At 34.1% G+C, this 15,101-nt stretch overlaps 2 protein-coding genes across 2 annotated transcripts in view; one reads left to right on the top strand and one right to left on the bottom strand.

The window, feature by feature from the left end:
- The window catches only part of LOC117171224 (baculoviral IAP repeat-containing protein 5), an 8,621-nt gene extending 8,230 nt beyond the window's left edge, over positions 1–391 (bottom strand). The window contains exon 1 of the mRNA XM_033358325.1: positions 247–391. Within this exon, the coding sequence (XP_033214216.1) occupies positions 247–260 (14 nt within the window). The 5' untranslated portion in view covers positions 261–391. The remainder of the gene's footprint in view (positions 1–246) is intronic.
- LOC117171221 (cilia- and flagella-associated protein 52) overlaps positions 1–15,101 on the top strand; it is a 79,338-nt gene that overhangs the window by 39,864 nt on the left and 24,373 nt on the right. The gene's annotated exons all lie outside the window — the stretch shown is intronic.

Genomic DNA, 15,101 nt, shown 5'->3' with positions numbered 1-15,101 from the left:
AATTAAAGCTCCGCAAATAAATACGCAAATTTACCAAATTAATAAATACCCAAATCAATAAATTTATATTCCTTGAGAATAACCCAATGAGTTTCATACAAATGGAAGAAAAAAAAACACCTTTGGTCTGAAATTGACAAGATTCACATGGTTAAATTTTGGAGCATATAACACGTATAATTACCCACACAACTCACCTTTGTATATAATTTCAAAAACAATTCATATAAACAACTATTTTCTTACTTTAGTCGATCCATCTTGAAATATTAAATCCCTCTGCTAATATCTAAAACAGCAGCAATTTTCTTCTAAACTTTGTAAATAATTGTCACAGTAACAAAAATTACAAAGCTTCAACACGACCGTTACGATTTCAAAGTTTGGACCATGATCTAACAAATACATGGTCTAGCCACTTGAGGGCCCTGTTTCGTTCAAGTAACGCAACCGCTTAATTCTACCATTTTGTTAGATTGACCGCGCAGTTTAAGTTTGACGCGTAAGACTGTACGGCGAACTGTTATAGGAAAATGAATTAAGACACATCGTTTAAATTACTTAAAATAATACCAAGCTTGTGATTAATTCTGAATCTTTTCCAAACTTCGACATATCTCTTAAAATTACTAAAATTTTGTGTACAAATAATAAGTGTTCAATTGTTATTTATGCGTCAAAATTTAACAATTTCACTTATAAATTAAACACTTTTTAAATAGAACAATTAAAATTGTAATGCTAAAAAATCAAAAGTTCTTTGAAAATATAAAGATTCAAAGCTTTCTGTGTAAAACAATTCAGTTTCAAATTGTTTCCTTTTCAATATTTGGTTTAAATTTATTCGTATTAAATGAACAGTGAAATATTTCTAAATATTAAATACTTATTCTTTTTCTACATTAAGAAATTTCAAATTAAACGGGATAAAAATTAAATAATTTAGACTCACAATATTTTTAGTTTAATAAAAACATTTAATTATGACTATATTATTATGGATTTATTTTTAAGTGGAAAATAGTCAAACGCACGTTTACATTTTTTAATGGCTGAAAACATTAATAGAAGTAATATATTAATAAATTTATTTATTAAATTTAATATAAAAAAATATATAAAGGAATACCTGAAACTGTGAATGAAAAATATATTATTGATAAATCATGAGTACAGATCCATTTTTTAAATAATTTATTTATTTAATATTTACAGTTGATAAAATAAAACTGTTTTTATCAAAAATTTTCAGCTTCAAATACTTTTAATTTGTAATTGTTTAAATCCTCAAAACTGCATTTTAATTATTTTTAAAACTATTAAAATATAGCTTGGGCAGATTTTTCTTCTGAAAATTCGTAAAATTCTCGGTTTCTCAGTCCGACGGCCACCTAGTTCTTTATAAAAAAATCTTAGATTTTAAAAACTTGTAATTTTTAATTTTTTCAACCTCTAAAACTACATTTTTAAATTCTTCAATTAAAATGTATGCTGAAAAATAAGAAAATTTAACTGGAAAATTTTTAAAGTAACAGATTTTCGAATTAAGTATTCTAAACTAAATGGTATAATAATCCATAAAAATCACAATTTAGGAAATTAAAAACAAACGGTTGAAATCAAAGTTGGACAACATTTTTATTATACAAATTTTGTAACATTCGCGGTCGAAAAATATATTCACTGTAATTTCCCGGTTTTCTAGGTTTCCCGGTCCAGCGTCCAACCTGCACTGCATTATATTATTTTCGTTAGTCAGAACTTTCCCACTTGACTTCAATTTCATTTTATTTGACACAGATACGTCATTTTTTGTCAGCAGAAAGAAGTTACGAAACACATAACCTAAAATTATAGTTAATCCGTATTTTCCTTTCACGATCTTCAACATTATTATATTACATTTTATAAGGATTCAAATATTTATCCTAATCCCGTGTTTCCTATGTCCATGGTTTGGACCTTTTCGAAACACGAAAGTAGCGGTAAACTATCTGATTATTGAAAAAAAGAACTGTTAAAACACTCATAAGGTTATAAAAATGGTTTATTTCCGTTATATAACCTAAGTTACTGCACGTAATTTTACAAATAAGTTTATTACTTTATAAAATATCAACGTTTACATCCAACGACCACGTATCGGTACATTCAAACGACTTGAGTCTTCTTTCTTGACCGAGCGGGGAACGCAACCTAACCTGACAAAACATAAAGGCTTTTTCATATACCTCTTCTTCCTGTCAAGCTGTCAAAACAAGGGATGGGGAGTGACCGCAGGTGACGCCAGAGATCCTAAAGGTCAAGAATGTGCAGTTATGCGTAACTAGAGATTTCTTTACGACAAATACCTAATACAAGTATTTCACGTAGAAAACAGGTAAAATACCTAGTAAATTACAGGCCAAGATGGCGAAACTGCAGCACTGTGCGTAACCTCACTTTTTTGAATTTTTGGTACGAGCATTCGTAGGATTTCTTCTTCCAATGCCAATATTTTTAATTAAAAAATAATAATTTCAACTAAAGTGAAACAGAGCAAACAGAAAAACACTTCGGGCTGCCATTAATTCCATGGGATGAGATTAATTTTAAGCGTACACAAGTAAATAAAAATAATCAAAATCATCCAAATAGAGTGCAATGTTTTTTTTGCAATATAATATTTGAGAATGTTGCTTGTAAGCATCTTCTGGGACACAGGTATTTAAATAATTTTGAAATATTTTCACATTTGTTAATTTAAATATTTTTAATTGATATATTTTAGAAATACCGCAAAATTATTCTAACATAAATAGCTTTCGTAATTTGTAATTTTTTTAAAATTTATGTCTATGTTTTTGTTATTATTATTATAAAATATTGATTAATTTAATATATAATAGCTGAAAAACTATTCACATGTTTTTATATTCAATTTTGGAAAAAATCGTACCTAATAAAATATATATTGATAAACCAACTTCATTATAATAAACTTCTGTACCTATCTGATTTTGTTAATTTATTTCATTTATCTCAAGGAGTGTTTTCAATGGGAAACAAGTTTTAAAGGTTATAATTTTGGAGGGAACCGGGAACCGTAAAATGAAAAGTCAAATGATTGCTAGAGAGATTGATCAGCAACCTGGGTCGGAGCAGTGTTGCGGAACGAACGTGTTATTTACATAAATAGCACGAGAATTCTGGATCAATCTGAAAAATCTCTATCCCATCCACACACTACTCCTTTCCCCTGCCGAGTGAGTCACGCCTACCCCGAAAGGGAAATGGCTTAATGGTGTAATAATAATAATAAAAATATACGCGTAATTTACATCTTGTAAGAAACTAAGCATATAAAATACCTAGTAAATTACCTAAAAAACTACATAAATTACCTAGGGTATTTTACTTGCCCATCCCTGCTAAAGGTAGAGTTGAGAAATATTCACACCGATTTTGATTAGTGTAACATAACTGGAATCGGAAGTTCTAAAATACGCGCGATATTCAAATCAACATTTTTAATTTCATGATTAGCTCATCTAACCTCATACATCATCATATCGACTTGAGATGGCAGCTGGCCATCCAGGAATAGAGCATTCTCACTTGTGACGTTTTCTAAAAGTGAAAATTTGTTTGAAATATTTATCTGTATTATTATTAATAGTATTTATTAATTTCAAATCAGCCCCCTGCCTGGATCGCGTATGTGAATGCAGTAGTAGTTCTCTTAGGGTGGCGTTCCATGATTGCAGATTTACGTTGCGTTTTGCGTAACACGTCAATTCACTAAACATTTCAGCCAATAATATTCTCTTAGTTATTCAGATAAACACTGTGATTGACTGAAATGTCCAGTGATTTAACGCATTAAGCAAAACGCAACGCAATTCTGCAACCATTGGACGCCACCCTTACGAACCGGAGGGGGAATATTGGTCAAACTAATCCAACAGATGGCTTATATTACAATGATTTATCTTGCTGATATTATTGATTTTATTATTTGTTAAGGTTAACGAAATTATAAATGTAGCTAATGCAAAAATTAATAATATTCAAGACCTCAATGAAAAAATATTTAAAACATACGAGGTGTGTTCAAAAAGTAAGGTGACTTTTCAATTTTCGCGGGCTACGTACATTCAAGTTTTAAATTTTTTGTTTTGTTGTGTTGGTACACTCGTCACGATCACATGTTCACAGTTTTGGCTATATAGCTGATGTTGTTTTCAGGCAGAGGCGTAAAAGGTTAGAAGGGTTTGGTGTGCTCGGCGATTTTCTTTTTTGGAAAAAAAATGGAGCAAAGAGTTTGCATTAAATTTTGTGTGGAAAGTGGAATCCAGTACTCTAAAACTCTTGAAATGTTGACAGCTGCATACAATGAGTCTGCTCTGAGTAAGAAAAATGTGTATAAGTGGTACAAGCTGTTCCAAGAAGGCCGAGAGGATGTCGAAGATGAACCTCGCCCTGAACGTCCCAGCACGTCAACAACAGATGAAAACGTTCAAGCAGTGGAAGAAATGGTGTTGAAAAATTGCCGAATTACCATCAGAGAAGTTGCTGAAGATGTTGGCATATCGGTTGGCTCATGCCATGCTATCTTTCGCAAAAAACATCCGGAACTTTGGAAAAACAATTCGTGGCTTTTGCATCACGATAATGCACCTGCTCATTCATTGTTGCTTGTGAAAGATTTTCTGACCAAAAACAGCACCACAGTCATGCCTCAGCCTCCATATTCACCGGATTTGGCCCAAAGTGACTTTTTTCTTTTCCCAAAACTGAAGAGACCCATGAAAGGATATCGATTTTCAACGATTGAGGATATAAAAACTGCATCGCTGTAAGAACTCAAGGCTATACCACAAAATGATTATCAGAAGTGCTTCGATGATTGGAAAAAGCGTTGGCACAAGTGTATTATATCTGAGGGGGATTACTTTGAAGGGGACAACAAAAATATTGAGGAATAAATTAATATTTTTTGAGAAAACCATAAAGTCACCTTATTTTTTTAACACACCTCGTATACAGGATCAGAAGAATTTATATATATATATATATATACTACCTTGAACAAAAAGTTCTCGGAGTTTATTTTTAAAATTAAAAATATAAGTTTATTCTTGAATATTGATGTGGTCCCCTTCGAAATAATTCCCATCGACTGCCACGCACTTATACCAGCGCTTGCTCCAGCTCTCAAAAAATTTTTGATACTTAATTTTCGGCATGCCCATCAGTGCCGTTTTCGATTTTTCTATTATCTCGGATCGGCTGCTAAAACGCATTCCGCGTAGTGGTTTTTTCAGTCTATCGAACAAAAAAAAGTCACAGGGAGCTAAATCTGGCGAATTTGATGGCCGTGGAATTGTATTAGTTGAGTTTTTGGTGAGAAACTCACAGATAATGATGGCATTGTGCGACAAAACACACGTTCTTGCAAAATTAAATCCATTGCAAAAATCGAAATTCGCAAAGAAACAGATGCACTCAAAATTGCGTTACATTTACAAATGTCAAGCTAGAAAGCTGAAATTCGCAGGGAATATTGTTAAAAGGTGTGACAACCTACAGAAATAAAAAATGTGAATCGGACAGCAGAGGGCGCCACACGGTGATGATTCAGGGAACTTTTTGATCAAGGTGATATATATTTATTTATTTAAATTGAACCAAAAATCATATATACACTTACGCAGTTAAATCATTTATTTGTTGCTTAATCTTAAAAGCTTTTTTGCTGCATTTAACCCCTAATATTAATTTTTTATCAATCATTTTTCCACTGAAAGTATGGAAAAACTCAAATTTTGTACATAACAACTTTTTTCGCTTTAATAACTGATCAGGAAAACTTTATACTGTCTTAAATTAATGTTTAGGGACTCATAGAATACAAATAATTACAATATTTATAAGAACAAAACTAATTTCAAAGTTGATAATTACCATTGTTATAAACAATTATTGTGGCAAAATATTAGAATTTGAGATTTTTCAAATTGTAATTTTCTTCAATCGCCAGAACGACTTAAGGTATTCCTTAAAGTAATAAACCAAAATATTAGAACAGTTAACAATAACCACTGTTATTAACAATTCTTGTGGAAAAATATTCAAACTTAAGGTTTTATCAAATTCAAATTTTCTTTTATGATTAAGTCGGTGGGTTATTGTCAAACGATTTTGTATTGTATGAATCATAGCATGCAGTGTTACGATTCATTCTCAATCTATTGCGATTGAAAACCCGACTTTTTTCAAGTGCAACTGCCACCATTTGGAATTTGTTTATGTAAATTGCTTATCAACATTTAAGTAGTTATATTAGACTAAATTTTACCAAAGATACATTTTTAGAAATATACGTAGCCATTGTAGCGGTTATAGAAAATTAGAATTTGTATAAAACCTTACATTTGAATATTTGTTTACTAGAATTATTTATAACAATGGTTATTGTTAATTCATCAAATCTTGAATTTGTTCATCTAATTAGTTCACAAAAATTAAAATTTTTATGTTTTATTAAATATTACTAAATTTTTATTATTTTAGGGAATACCTGAAGTTGTTCTGGCGATTGAAGGAAATTATAATTTAAAAAATCTCAAATTCAATTATTTTGCCACAAAACTTGTTTATAACAATAGTTATTATAATCTTTTAAATTAGTTTTGATATTAAATTGTTTATTACTGATAAATAGAATAATAAACAAATTATTTGTATTCTATGAGTCCCGAAACATTCATTTAAGACAATATAAAGTTTCCCCTGTAAGTTATTAGAGCGTAAAAAATTTGTTCGTACAAAATTTTAGTGTTTCCATACTTTGAGTGGAAAAATGATGGATAAACAAGTAGAGGAGACAAAAATTCGGATCGTCAAGCTGAACGAAAAAAGTGAATTTTTTCCCACGGTGCGTCATGAGTACGGTACTTTTGTTTATAGAGTTTAATAGTTTATAGTATGTTCATTTTAAAACTGAGGTTTGAAAGAATATAATTAACTATTTAATTTAAAATCTCCTTTAAATTAAAAATTTTAAATAAAATTATTAGTGATCGAATGCAGCGAGAAAAAAGCTTTCAGGACTAAGCAACAAATAAATAATTGAAGTATATGTATGTTTATATGATGTTTGGTTTAATTTAAATAAATATATGCATTATGTTAATATTCATTGTTAAAATTATTATTGTAGCTCTTGAAAAAATTAATAATATTTAGGACCCCAATGACAAAAATATTTAAAACAAATACATGCTCAGATGAAATAAGAAAAAATATATCACTTATATCTAGTATAAATATAAGAATAAGTAGAGTATTTACAATTAAAACTTAAAAGTTATACAGGTTGCCCCAGGCTCAAATGTCCAAACTTATATAGCTGTATAAAAATAAAATCAAAAATTCCTTTTCCAAAAATCGGTTGAAGTTGTAGTTTTTGAGTCATAAAATATTTAGGCTGGACCAATGAGGAGCGCGGTATAGACAGAAGTGCGTACGTGAGCGGGAGTCGAACGAAATGTAAGGGTACCTTTCCACGGAGGGCTGTTTTGAATTAATCGTGGGATTAATATTTTTCATAGGATTAATTTCTAGCTACTTTGTTGGCTTATGCCAAATTTGATAGGTTGATAACCAAGATAAGAACTCGATGTGTCAAATTATTTCAACGATTAATTGAAAACGGGTCTCCGTGAAAAGGTACCCTTATGGTTGGTGCACAAACTACACATTCTCTAGGCCTAGTGACTTAACGCAATCCCATGATTGTAGTATTGTGTTGCGTTTTGCGTAATGTGTGAAATCACTAGACATTTCAGCCAATCACAGTATTTCTCTGAATAACTAGGAAAATTTTATTAGCCGAAATGTCTAGTGAATCGACGCATTACGCAAAACGCAACGCAATTCTGCAATCATGGGATCCCACCCTGAGACGCCACCCTGAACTGACCTATCTTCTATCGCCATCCTTAGAAAAGATCAGGTAGACTTTCTCAATATGCCCTCTCTTTCTATTCCCTGGTACACTTGCGTCAGCCGTAGCCAGCGCTCCAATACTATATGCAGATGTTTTGTGACAGTCGACGAACCTACATAAACGGCCGCTTAATTCGAACTCAAAGTACGGAAGTAGTTTTTAAAAGAAAATTCTAAAAAAAATAAGTGAAACAAAATATGAAATGAGGACTGCGGCTTAATAATAATATGAACTGCAAAATTGTAAAGTATCATTAAAAATTAAACGAAAGATAAGCAGCAGTTAATGTAGATGGTTTATTGCTCTCCAAAATTTACTTCTCTAAGGGTACCTTTTCACGGAGGCATGTTTTGAATTATTCGTTGAATCAATTAGACACATTGAGTTCGCATCTGGATTACCAACCAATCAAATTTGTCATAAACCAACAAAGTAACTAGAAATAAATCCTATGAAAAATATTCTACAATTAATTTCAAACAGGCCTCCGTGAAAAGGTACCCTAACACACCTTTATTGTTCCATTTCAATAATATTTTGCGACTTTGCAGTTCAACGTTTCGGGAAGCTACTATCCACGTTTCGTCATTTGTCCACTCCTTCACGGAGAGAGAAATTGGCCTCCTAGCTTACCAGCCTCATGCGCCATGCCAGCACTATCGGATTAGTGGTCCCACTCTCTCTCAGTGAAAGCGTGGGAGCACCAGTGTTGGAACTTGGAGAAACAACAAATGTTGGACTCTAGGCTTCCAACTCGGAGTAACTCTCAATTCCGACAGGCGTTGGCATCTATACTTATATTACTTATGCCCGCACCGTATTAATCTTTCATTCTGACGAGTTGGACTCTCAGCGTCCAAGTAGTGGAAAAACTACACTACCAGTCACGCAAGAGCGTAGACCGCTGACTCGCCTAGAGCGCCATTGGCCAATTTGTGGTAAGTTAGCAAGCCAAGCACCATAAGCAACTAGCGCCACTAGCCTCGGGAGGTTAGGGGAACAATTTCTCTCTCCCTGTTCTTTTAATAATTTTCTTTCAAAAATATTACTTTGCTTAATTTTTGTTCAAATTTCGCGGGTAAGTTCACTAACGCGTAGTGCTGTCATTAGCTGCTCATTTTTTATTATGTCAAATGGAAAAATGTTTTGCTTCCGATTTTGATTGAAAATTTTTTTTAATTAAAAAAAAAGAACTGACAAAATATAAATTAAAAATTGTCACCATTTTTAGTTTTTGGGTTACATTTCCCACGCCGTGCCAGGCATCCATAACGTTTTTTACCCATGTAATTTCTTTTACAATTCTTAATTTTTTAACAAGTTTCAAAGTTGTAAGAACTTTAGTTTGCGATAATAAGGACAGCAAAATTTGATATAGTCTGTTTTCATTGACAATTGGTTATTTTAACCTATATGTGCATTTTTTATGTATGTTGTCACTTTCACGAATATTTCCTTTGTGCCGAGAGTAAAAAAAGCTAGAAGGAGCTTCGAGAAAAAGCTTCTCATTGAAGTATGGCGAATTCATTTCAAGTACAGGGAGCAGTTGTTTCGCTGGAGAAAAAAGACCGGAGAAACGAATTTAAATGATGGCGAATTCAATGAAGTCGAAGCATTCTGTGATCCTGAGCCAACTTTATCTTCTGAGATGCAAATCATGGACATGGAATCTCTATTTGTCTCTCGTACTATTTCTAATGTAAATGAGTGGAGGAATAAAACAATGTTTCGTAATATTTCTTTTTTTTTCTTTACGTAAAGGTATTTCAGTAATAGTGATAGGTTGTGAAGTTAAAAGTAATAGGTATTCCTTTTTTTTTAATTTTACAAAGCAGGCACAAGTTAGGTCTAATCATTTATTGATTATATTTTAATATAAATATGTGCAACATCACAACTTACTATGAACATTGCTCCAAAGTTGCAGACTCATAAGGGGAGCTTGAACTGCTCCATTAAAATTTAATATGCCTAATTAACTAATTAAAGTCTTCAATTTGATATTACACGACTTTCATTGCTTGTCTTGTTTATATTTTCGAAACCCTGAATCAGTACATTTAGCCTTTAGTACATATAACATTTTAAGCCTAATATCACACGAGTATAATTGCTTGTCCATTCCATTCTTTCAAAACGCGGAATCAGTCGATTTAGCGTTTAGTGTAATTAACATCTTAAGTTTAATATTACATGAGTTTTATTGCTGTGAAGCTGTACATTAATCAGGGATGCTGCAAATATTTCCCTTTTGTAATAATTCCTTAATTACTACAATGATTAAAAATGTTTAAATATATGTAACCTCAAAATTATTACTGCAAGATTCTATTTGCTTTGCCCTTTGGTAATTGTGAAACGACAAATCAGTCTTAAAACCAAGAATCTAAACTTACTAATTCCCTTCTAAAACGTATTCCTAATTATTTTCATAATTGTTTTAATATATGTAACATTCAACATAATATTGCAACATTCGATTTGCTTTGCCTTGTTCTACTTTAGAGGCCAGAAATCAGTCTTCAAAAGAAAAATCGAAAGGTATTAATTCCCTTGGTACACGCATTTCCAAATATTCGGGAGCTACAATATTTATATTAAACTGCATAACAGCATCAGTAACTTTTTTGGCTGATTCCTAATCACTACTTATCCTCTGAACATGAAAATCAAGAGTCTTCCAAATCATAAAATCACACGTACATTCCGTCATGATCATTTGCATTTGGATGCGATAGTAATAATCATTACTTTATTTCTTTTGCAATCATGTTTGTTTTGCTCGCACGCCTTACACTTACAGCGGCTCACGCTATGGAAATCGTAACCAAGCAATCTTGCCCCAAACATATAATATCTTTGCTTGCACTCAGTTTCCGTAAAATATATTTTTTCGTATTAATCACTTTTGAGATACTCTGCACTATTCTTCATTCAACTTTCAATACATACGAAAACAACACATTAAAAAAAAAACCCTGTATTCACATACATTTTACAGAGTAGGGCCGCAACTTTTGAATTAGCGGGAACTGTCGCGGCGGCTAAGCATGTGCACTGTCTATTTCCGAATTGAAATGAAAAGATCTATGTTCGCCGCTTGATCGCAGTGTAATGCATGATCTAAGAATACACGGTCTAGCCATCAGCTCCCCCAATTTCGTCCCCATTCGCACTCGACCACTTTTAGCCATCTTGGTTACCATAGCAACCGTTAGCGTCTTGGTCTTCACTCAAAAGATTTTAAATCATGAATTATGGCTACATTGTAAATCAATGTCAATACCTGTGAAAGTATTCAATATTCAAATAAGGTGCAAGAAGCGGACACTGCTGACGCTATCCGTGTGTGAAAGCGCGTCGTGTGAAGATTAACTTTGTGAAAATTGTAGTGGTGTACCCTGAGAGGGTTCTTTTGTTCTCATTTAGTGCTGATGTATATACGAAATATAAAAACGGATATTATCATAATACAGAATATGATATCGATATTTTGCATTTATTTATTTCTGCTTTCAGCCCGAAAACAATATTCTTTTTTCTCCTTAGGTGGATGATACTTCATTTCATTCGCGTTAAAAGGTACAATTCCCCAGTTGCCTTGAGAGGTTATGTTATCCAAATTTCTAAGTATTTCTTCTATATTATAAGTTAGATGTTATATATTTATTTATACTTTAGATTACGCATCTCAAAAATATCATTATTTTGAAACTAATTTAATTTATTTATAAAGTATATAATTTCTTTATCTTTTACTTACAATCTTCGCTCATTGCATTTACTTCCTTTCAAATATACTTCATTCTCACGCGCTCACTTATCTAATATGGTTAAAAGTGGTGGAGTTGCTCCTTATTGGTTAACTTTTTTTTAGTTGCGTGTGGCTAGACCGTGTATTCTTAGATCATGGTGTAACGGCATGCGCCGTTTTATGATGTTACGTCCGCACTTTGTTAAAAGCGTCCAACACAAGCGCGAAAATTCAAACTTACTCAATCCAATTAAACAATATGTCCTTTCTCGTTCGGGATCGCTGCTGCATCACGGCCGTTGAACTGAACTCCTGAAATTATGGATGGTAGCGAAATAAAACACTAAACACAAAATGATTTGAATATAAGAAAAGATCATATTATTTATTTAATTTTGTTGGATTATTAATTTTACACTGAGTCACGCACTCACAATTATTTTGAAGAACGCTTGTTAAATCGCGAACGCGTCCGAACCCGGAGATTCTAATTTACAAAAAATGTCTTCAACTTTTCAAGACGAGTGGAGTGTACAAAACGAAAATCGACGATAGAAAGACTTTTTTGCGCCTCCTTGGTGGCTGCGCTACCCCTTGACATCGCTGGGTCAAGTCAAGTAGAAGGCGGTGTTCCACCCCCGCTTAGCCAATCGCAGTTCTAAATGTACCCCCTAAAGAGATTTTCCTTTCTAACGCAAAGGGCCCACCGGAAACGAGTCACGCTCTATGAGTCGCTGGAGTGGGAAGTTCGTTCGGCGACAGTTTCCCGAGGTACTTGAGAAACTCGAAACAAGAGCACGTGTTTTATATATAGCTAGAAGGGTCGAAGCTGCATAGCCAAAGCCCTTTGGTGGGTTAATCTGAAACACGTGGGGCGGTACTTTAAGTGTTTATCGTAAATTTTAACAGAGATTTTTGGAAATGCTATAAAAATCAAAGACCGAACATTGAAAAGAACCAAGGACCAGTTTTAAGTTAAAGAATAGATTTCCTGTCATTTTGATTGCATGGGAAAGTTGAAAGGTATTAAAATTGAGGAAGGTCTGTTTCGAATTTCTTAAGTTTGCAACTTGCAGATGTTCGTTTATACGCTAGACGTGACTTGCCCGGATATCGTAATTTGTGCGGTTCTGTTTAGTCAATTTTATCCTTATTTATGGAGTTTTCAAAGCGTGAGAAAGGGGCTTAGAAAACCTGTATGTAAGTATTTTATCCGAATTTAACTACATTAAGACTTTCATAAAAGATATTGCTTAATTCACTGTCCAAAGTAGATTTTGAGGTTAGGAACTTAAAATCCTTGAACTGCCTTTTCTTTGCTCAGAAAAATCGGTTATATTTACAAGTTTCATGTATAAACATCGAGGCTCAAAGAAAGGCATAGCGGGATGTCGGGAGAATCTGCTCATCGATAGATGTGTCTGCAAAGATGCAGAATTCTACCAGCGTGATCTATCGATGGCCTGGATTGAATATCGGAAAGCTTTCGATTCGACCTCACATAGACTTATCATCTGTCTTTTAGAAATCTTAAAGGTTCATCCGCAAATAGTTGGGTGCATAGAGAGATTGCCTTACATTATTGCCACTATCTCTAGCACTTCGCCGTTCCGACGGGAACTTGTGCTGCAGAGCTTTAGATCGAAAGTAAAAGGTCATTCATGTATTTTACTTGGACGATCTTAAGATTTATGCCAAAAACAAAGAGCAATTACATCTAGCTCTAGGGATTGTCGAACGATATACTAAAGAAATTGGAATGGAATTTGGGTTAGACAAAAGCTCCAAGGTTTATTTGAAGCGAGGAAAACTTAATGGTATCCCTGCAGATCCTGAGCTCGTTTATAGAAGCGCTATACGACACCTTCGCGCTGGAGAGACTTATACATACCTGGGCGTGCCACAGAGCCGCATTCTGGATGGTACATCTATAAAGGATACTCTTCAAAGCAGGTAAAAACGTCTCATCCAGCAAATTTGTTCTTCCGAATTGTCGGCGAGGAACAAAGTATCTGCAACGAACATGCTTGCCGTCCCGGTAGTACTCTATTCATTTGGAGTAGTTCCATGGACGAAGAACAAGCAAAATGAACAAAAGCATGCATCTTTAGTCCTCTGTTCCGCGACTGTACATCGCACGCCGTCAAGTTGGTCGCGGAATATTGAGTATATTGAATAAGAAGCATTTCTGTACAAAGCAGTGGAGGAGGCTGCTGAAACACTTGGACTTAACATCAGTATTAGGGGTGAGCAAAATGCATCAAATCTTATCTATCTCGAGTACTCACTCCTGAAAGCCCAGATTAAGAAAGCACAAGAGAAAAACTTTCATGAACAGCTCCTCGATAAGAGGATGCACGATACACAGAAATGTGGAGGATCAATCAATGTCGTATAAGCTAGCGTTTGCTTTCCTTAAATCGCGGGATTGAAGTCTTGTACGGAGGGTTTCATTTTTGTATACCAAGACGGTGTCATTTCCACCTTAACATACCGTCGCCACATTTTGAGCCAAAACATTCCTGATGATGGCTGCAGGGGGTGCCATGCACACCCCGAGCATTTAGCTCACATACTGTCTAGTTGTCCAACTCATGTGGGAACAACTACATCCAGAGGCACAATGCGGCACTAAGAGTGCTTTATTACCATCTCTGTCACTTTTAAGGCATTAACGTTAATTTCACTCCTCTAAACGCTCCCAGGGAAATCGAGTCAATTGTCGAGAATGGGAAGTGCCGCATATACTGGAACTTTATATTCTCGACAATTGTTTCTGTTGCACACTCGAAGCCAGACATGGTTCTTCTTGACATCGAGAAGCGAACCATGTTCGTTATCGAATTTTCGGCACCAGCTGACAAAAACATCATAGCCAAGGAGAATAAAAAGAAAAAGAGGTATAGAGACCTTACAAGGGAGTTGCAACGATTGTACCCGGAATATTCTGTTAAACTAATCGTCCTTATCATCAGCGCTCTTGGAGGTGCCAAGCTTTCACTCGCTAATGGCGTAAAAAGCATCCCTACGTGTCAACAATATGCCAAAACTGTTGCGGGAAAAATGCAGAAGGCGGTAGTCCTTGGATCACTTCGTGTTCTCAGGATGCACAAAACTTTTGCCGGATCGTCGTATTTATTTCGTTACAGACTGTAACCACCTATCTCACGATCGTAAGACGTGGTTGTGGCTGAAATTTTACCGCGATTTCGCCGGGAGCGGGTGCTAATCTGAAAAACTGCACCCGATCCTAGTGAAATTGCGGTAAAATTTCAGCCATAACCACGTCTCACAACCGTGAGATAGGTGGTTACAGTCTGTAAAGGAATCAATACGACGATCCAGCAAAAGCCT

Source organism: Belonocnema kinseyi, chromosome 4 (assembly GCF_010883055.1).
Source record: "Belonocnema kinseyi isolate 2016_QV_RU_SX_M_011 chromosome 4, B_treatae_v1, whole genome shotgun sequence".
NCBI lineage: Eukaryota > Metazoa > Arthropoda > Insecta > Hymenoptera > Cynipidae > Belonocnema > Belonocnema kinseyi.
The sequence above is the reverse complement of the archived record's forward strand: the minus strand, read 5'-3'. Positions and strand labels throughout refer to the sequence as shown.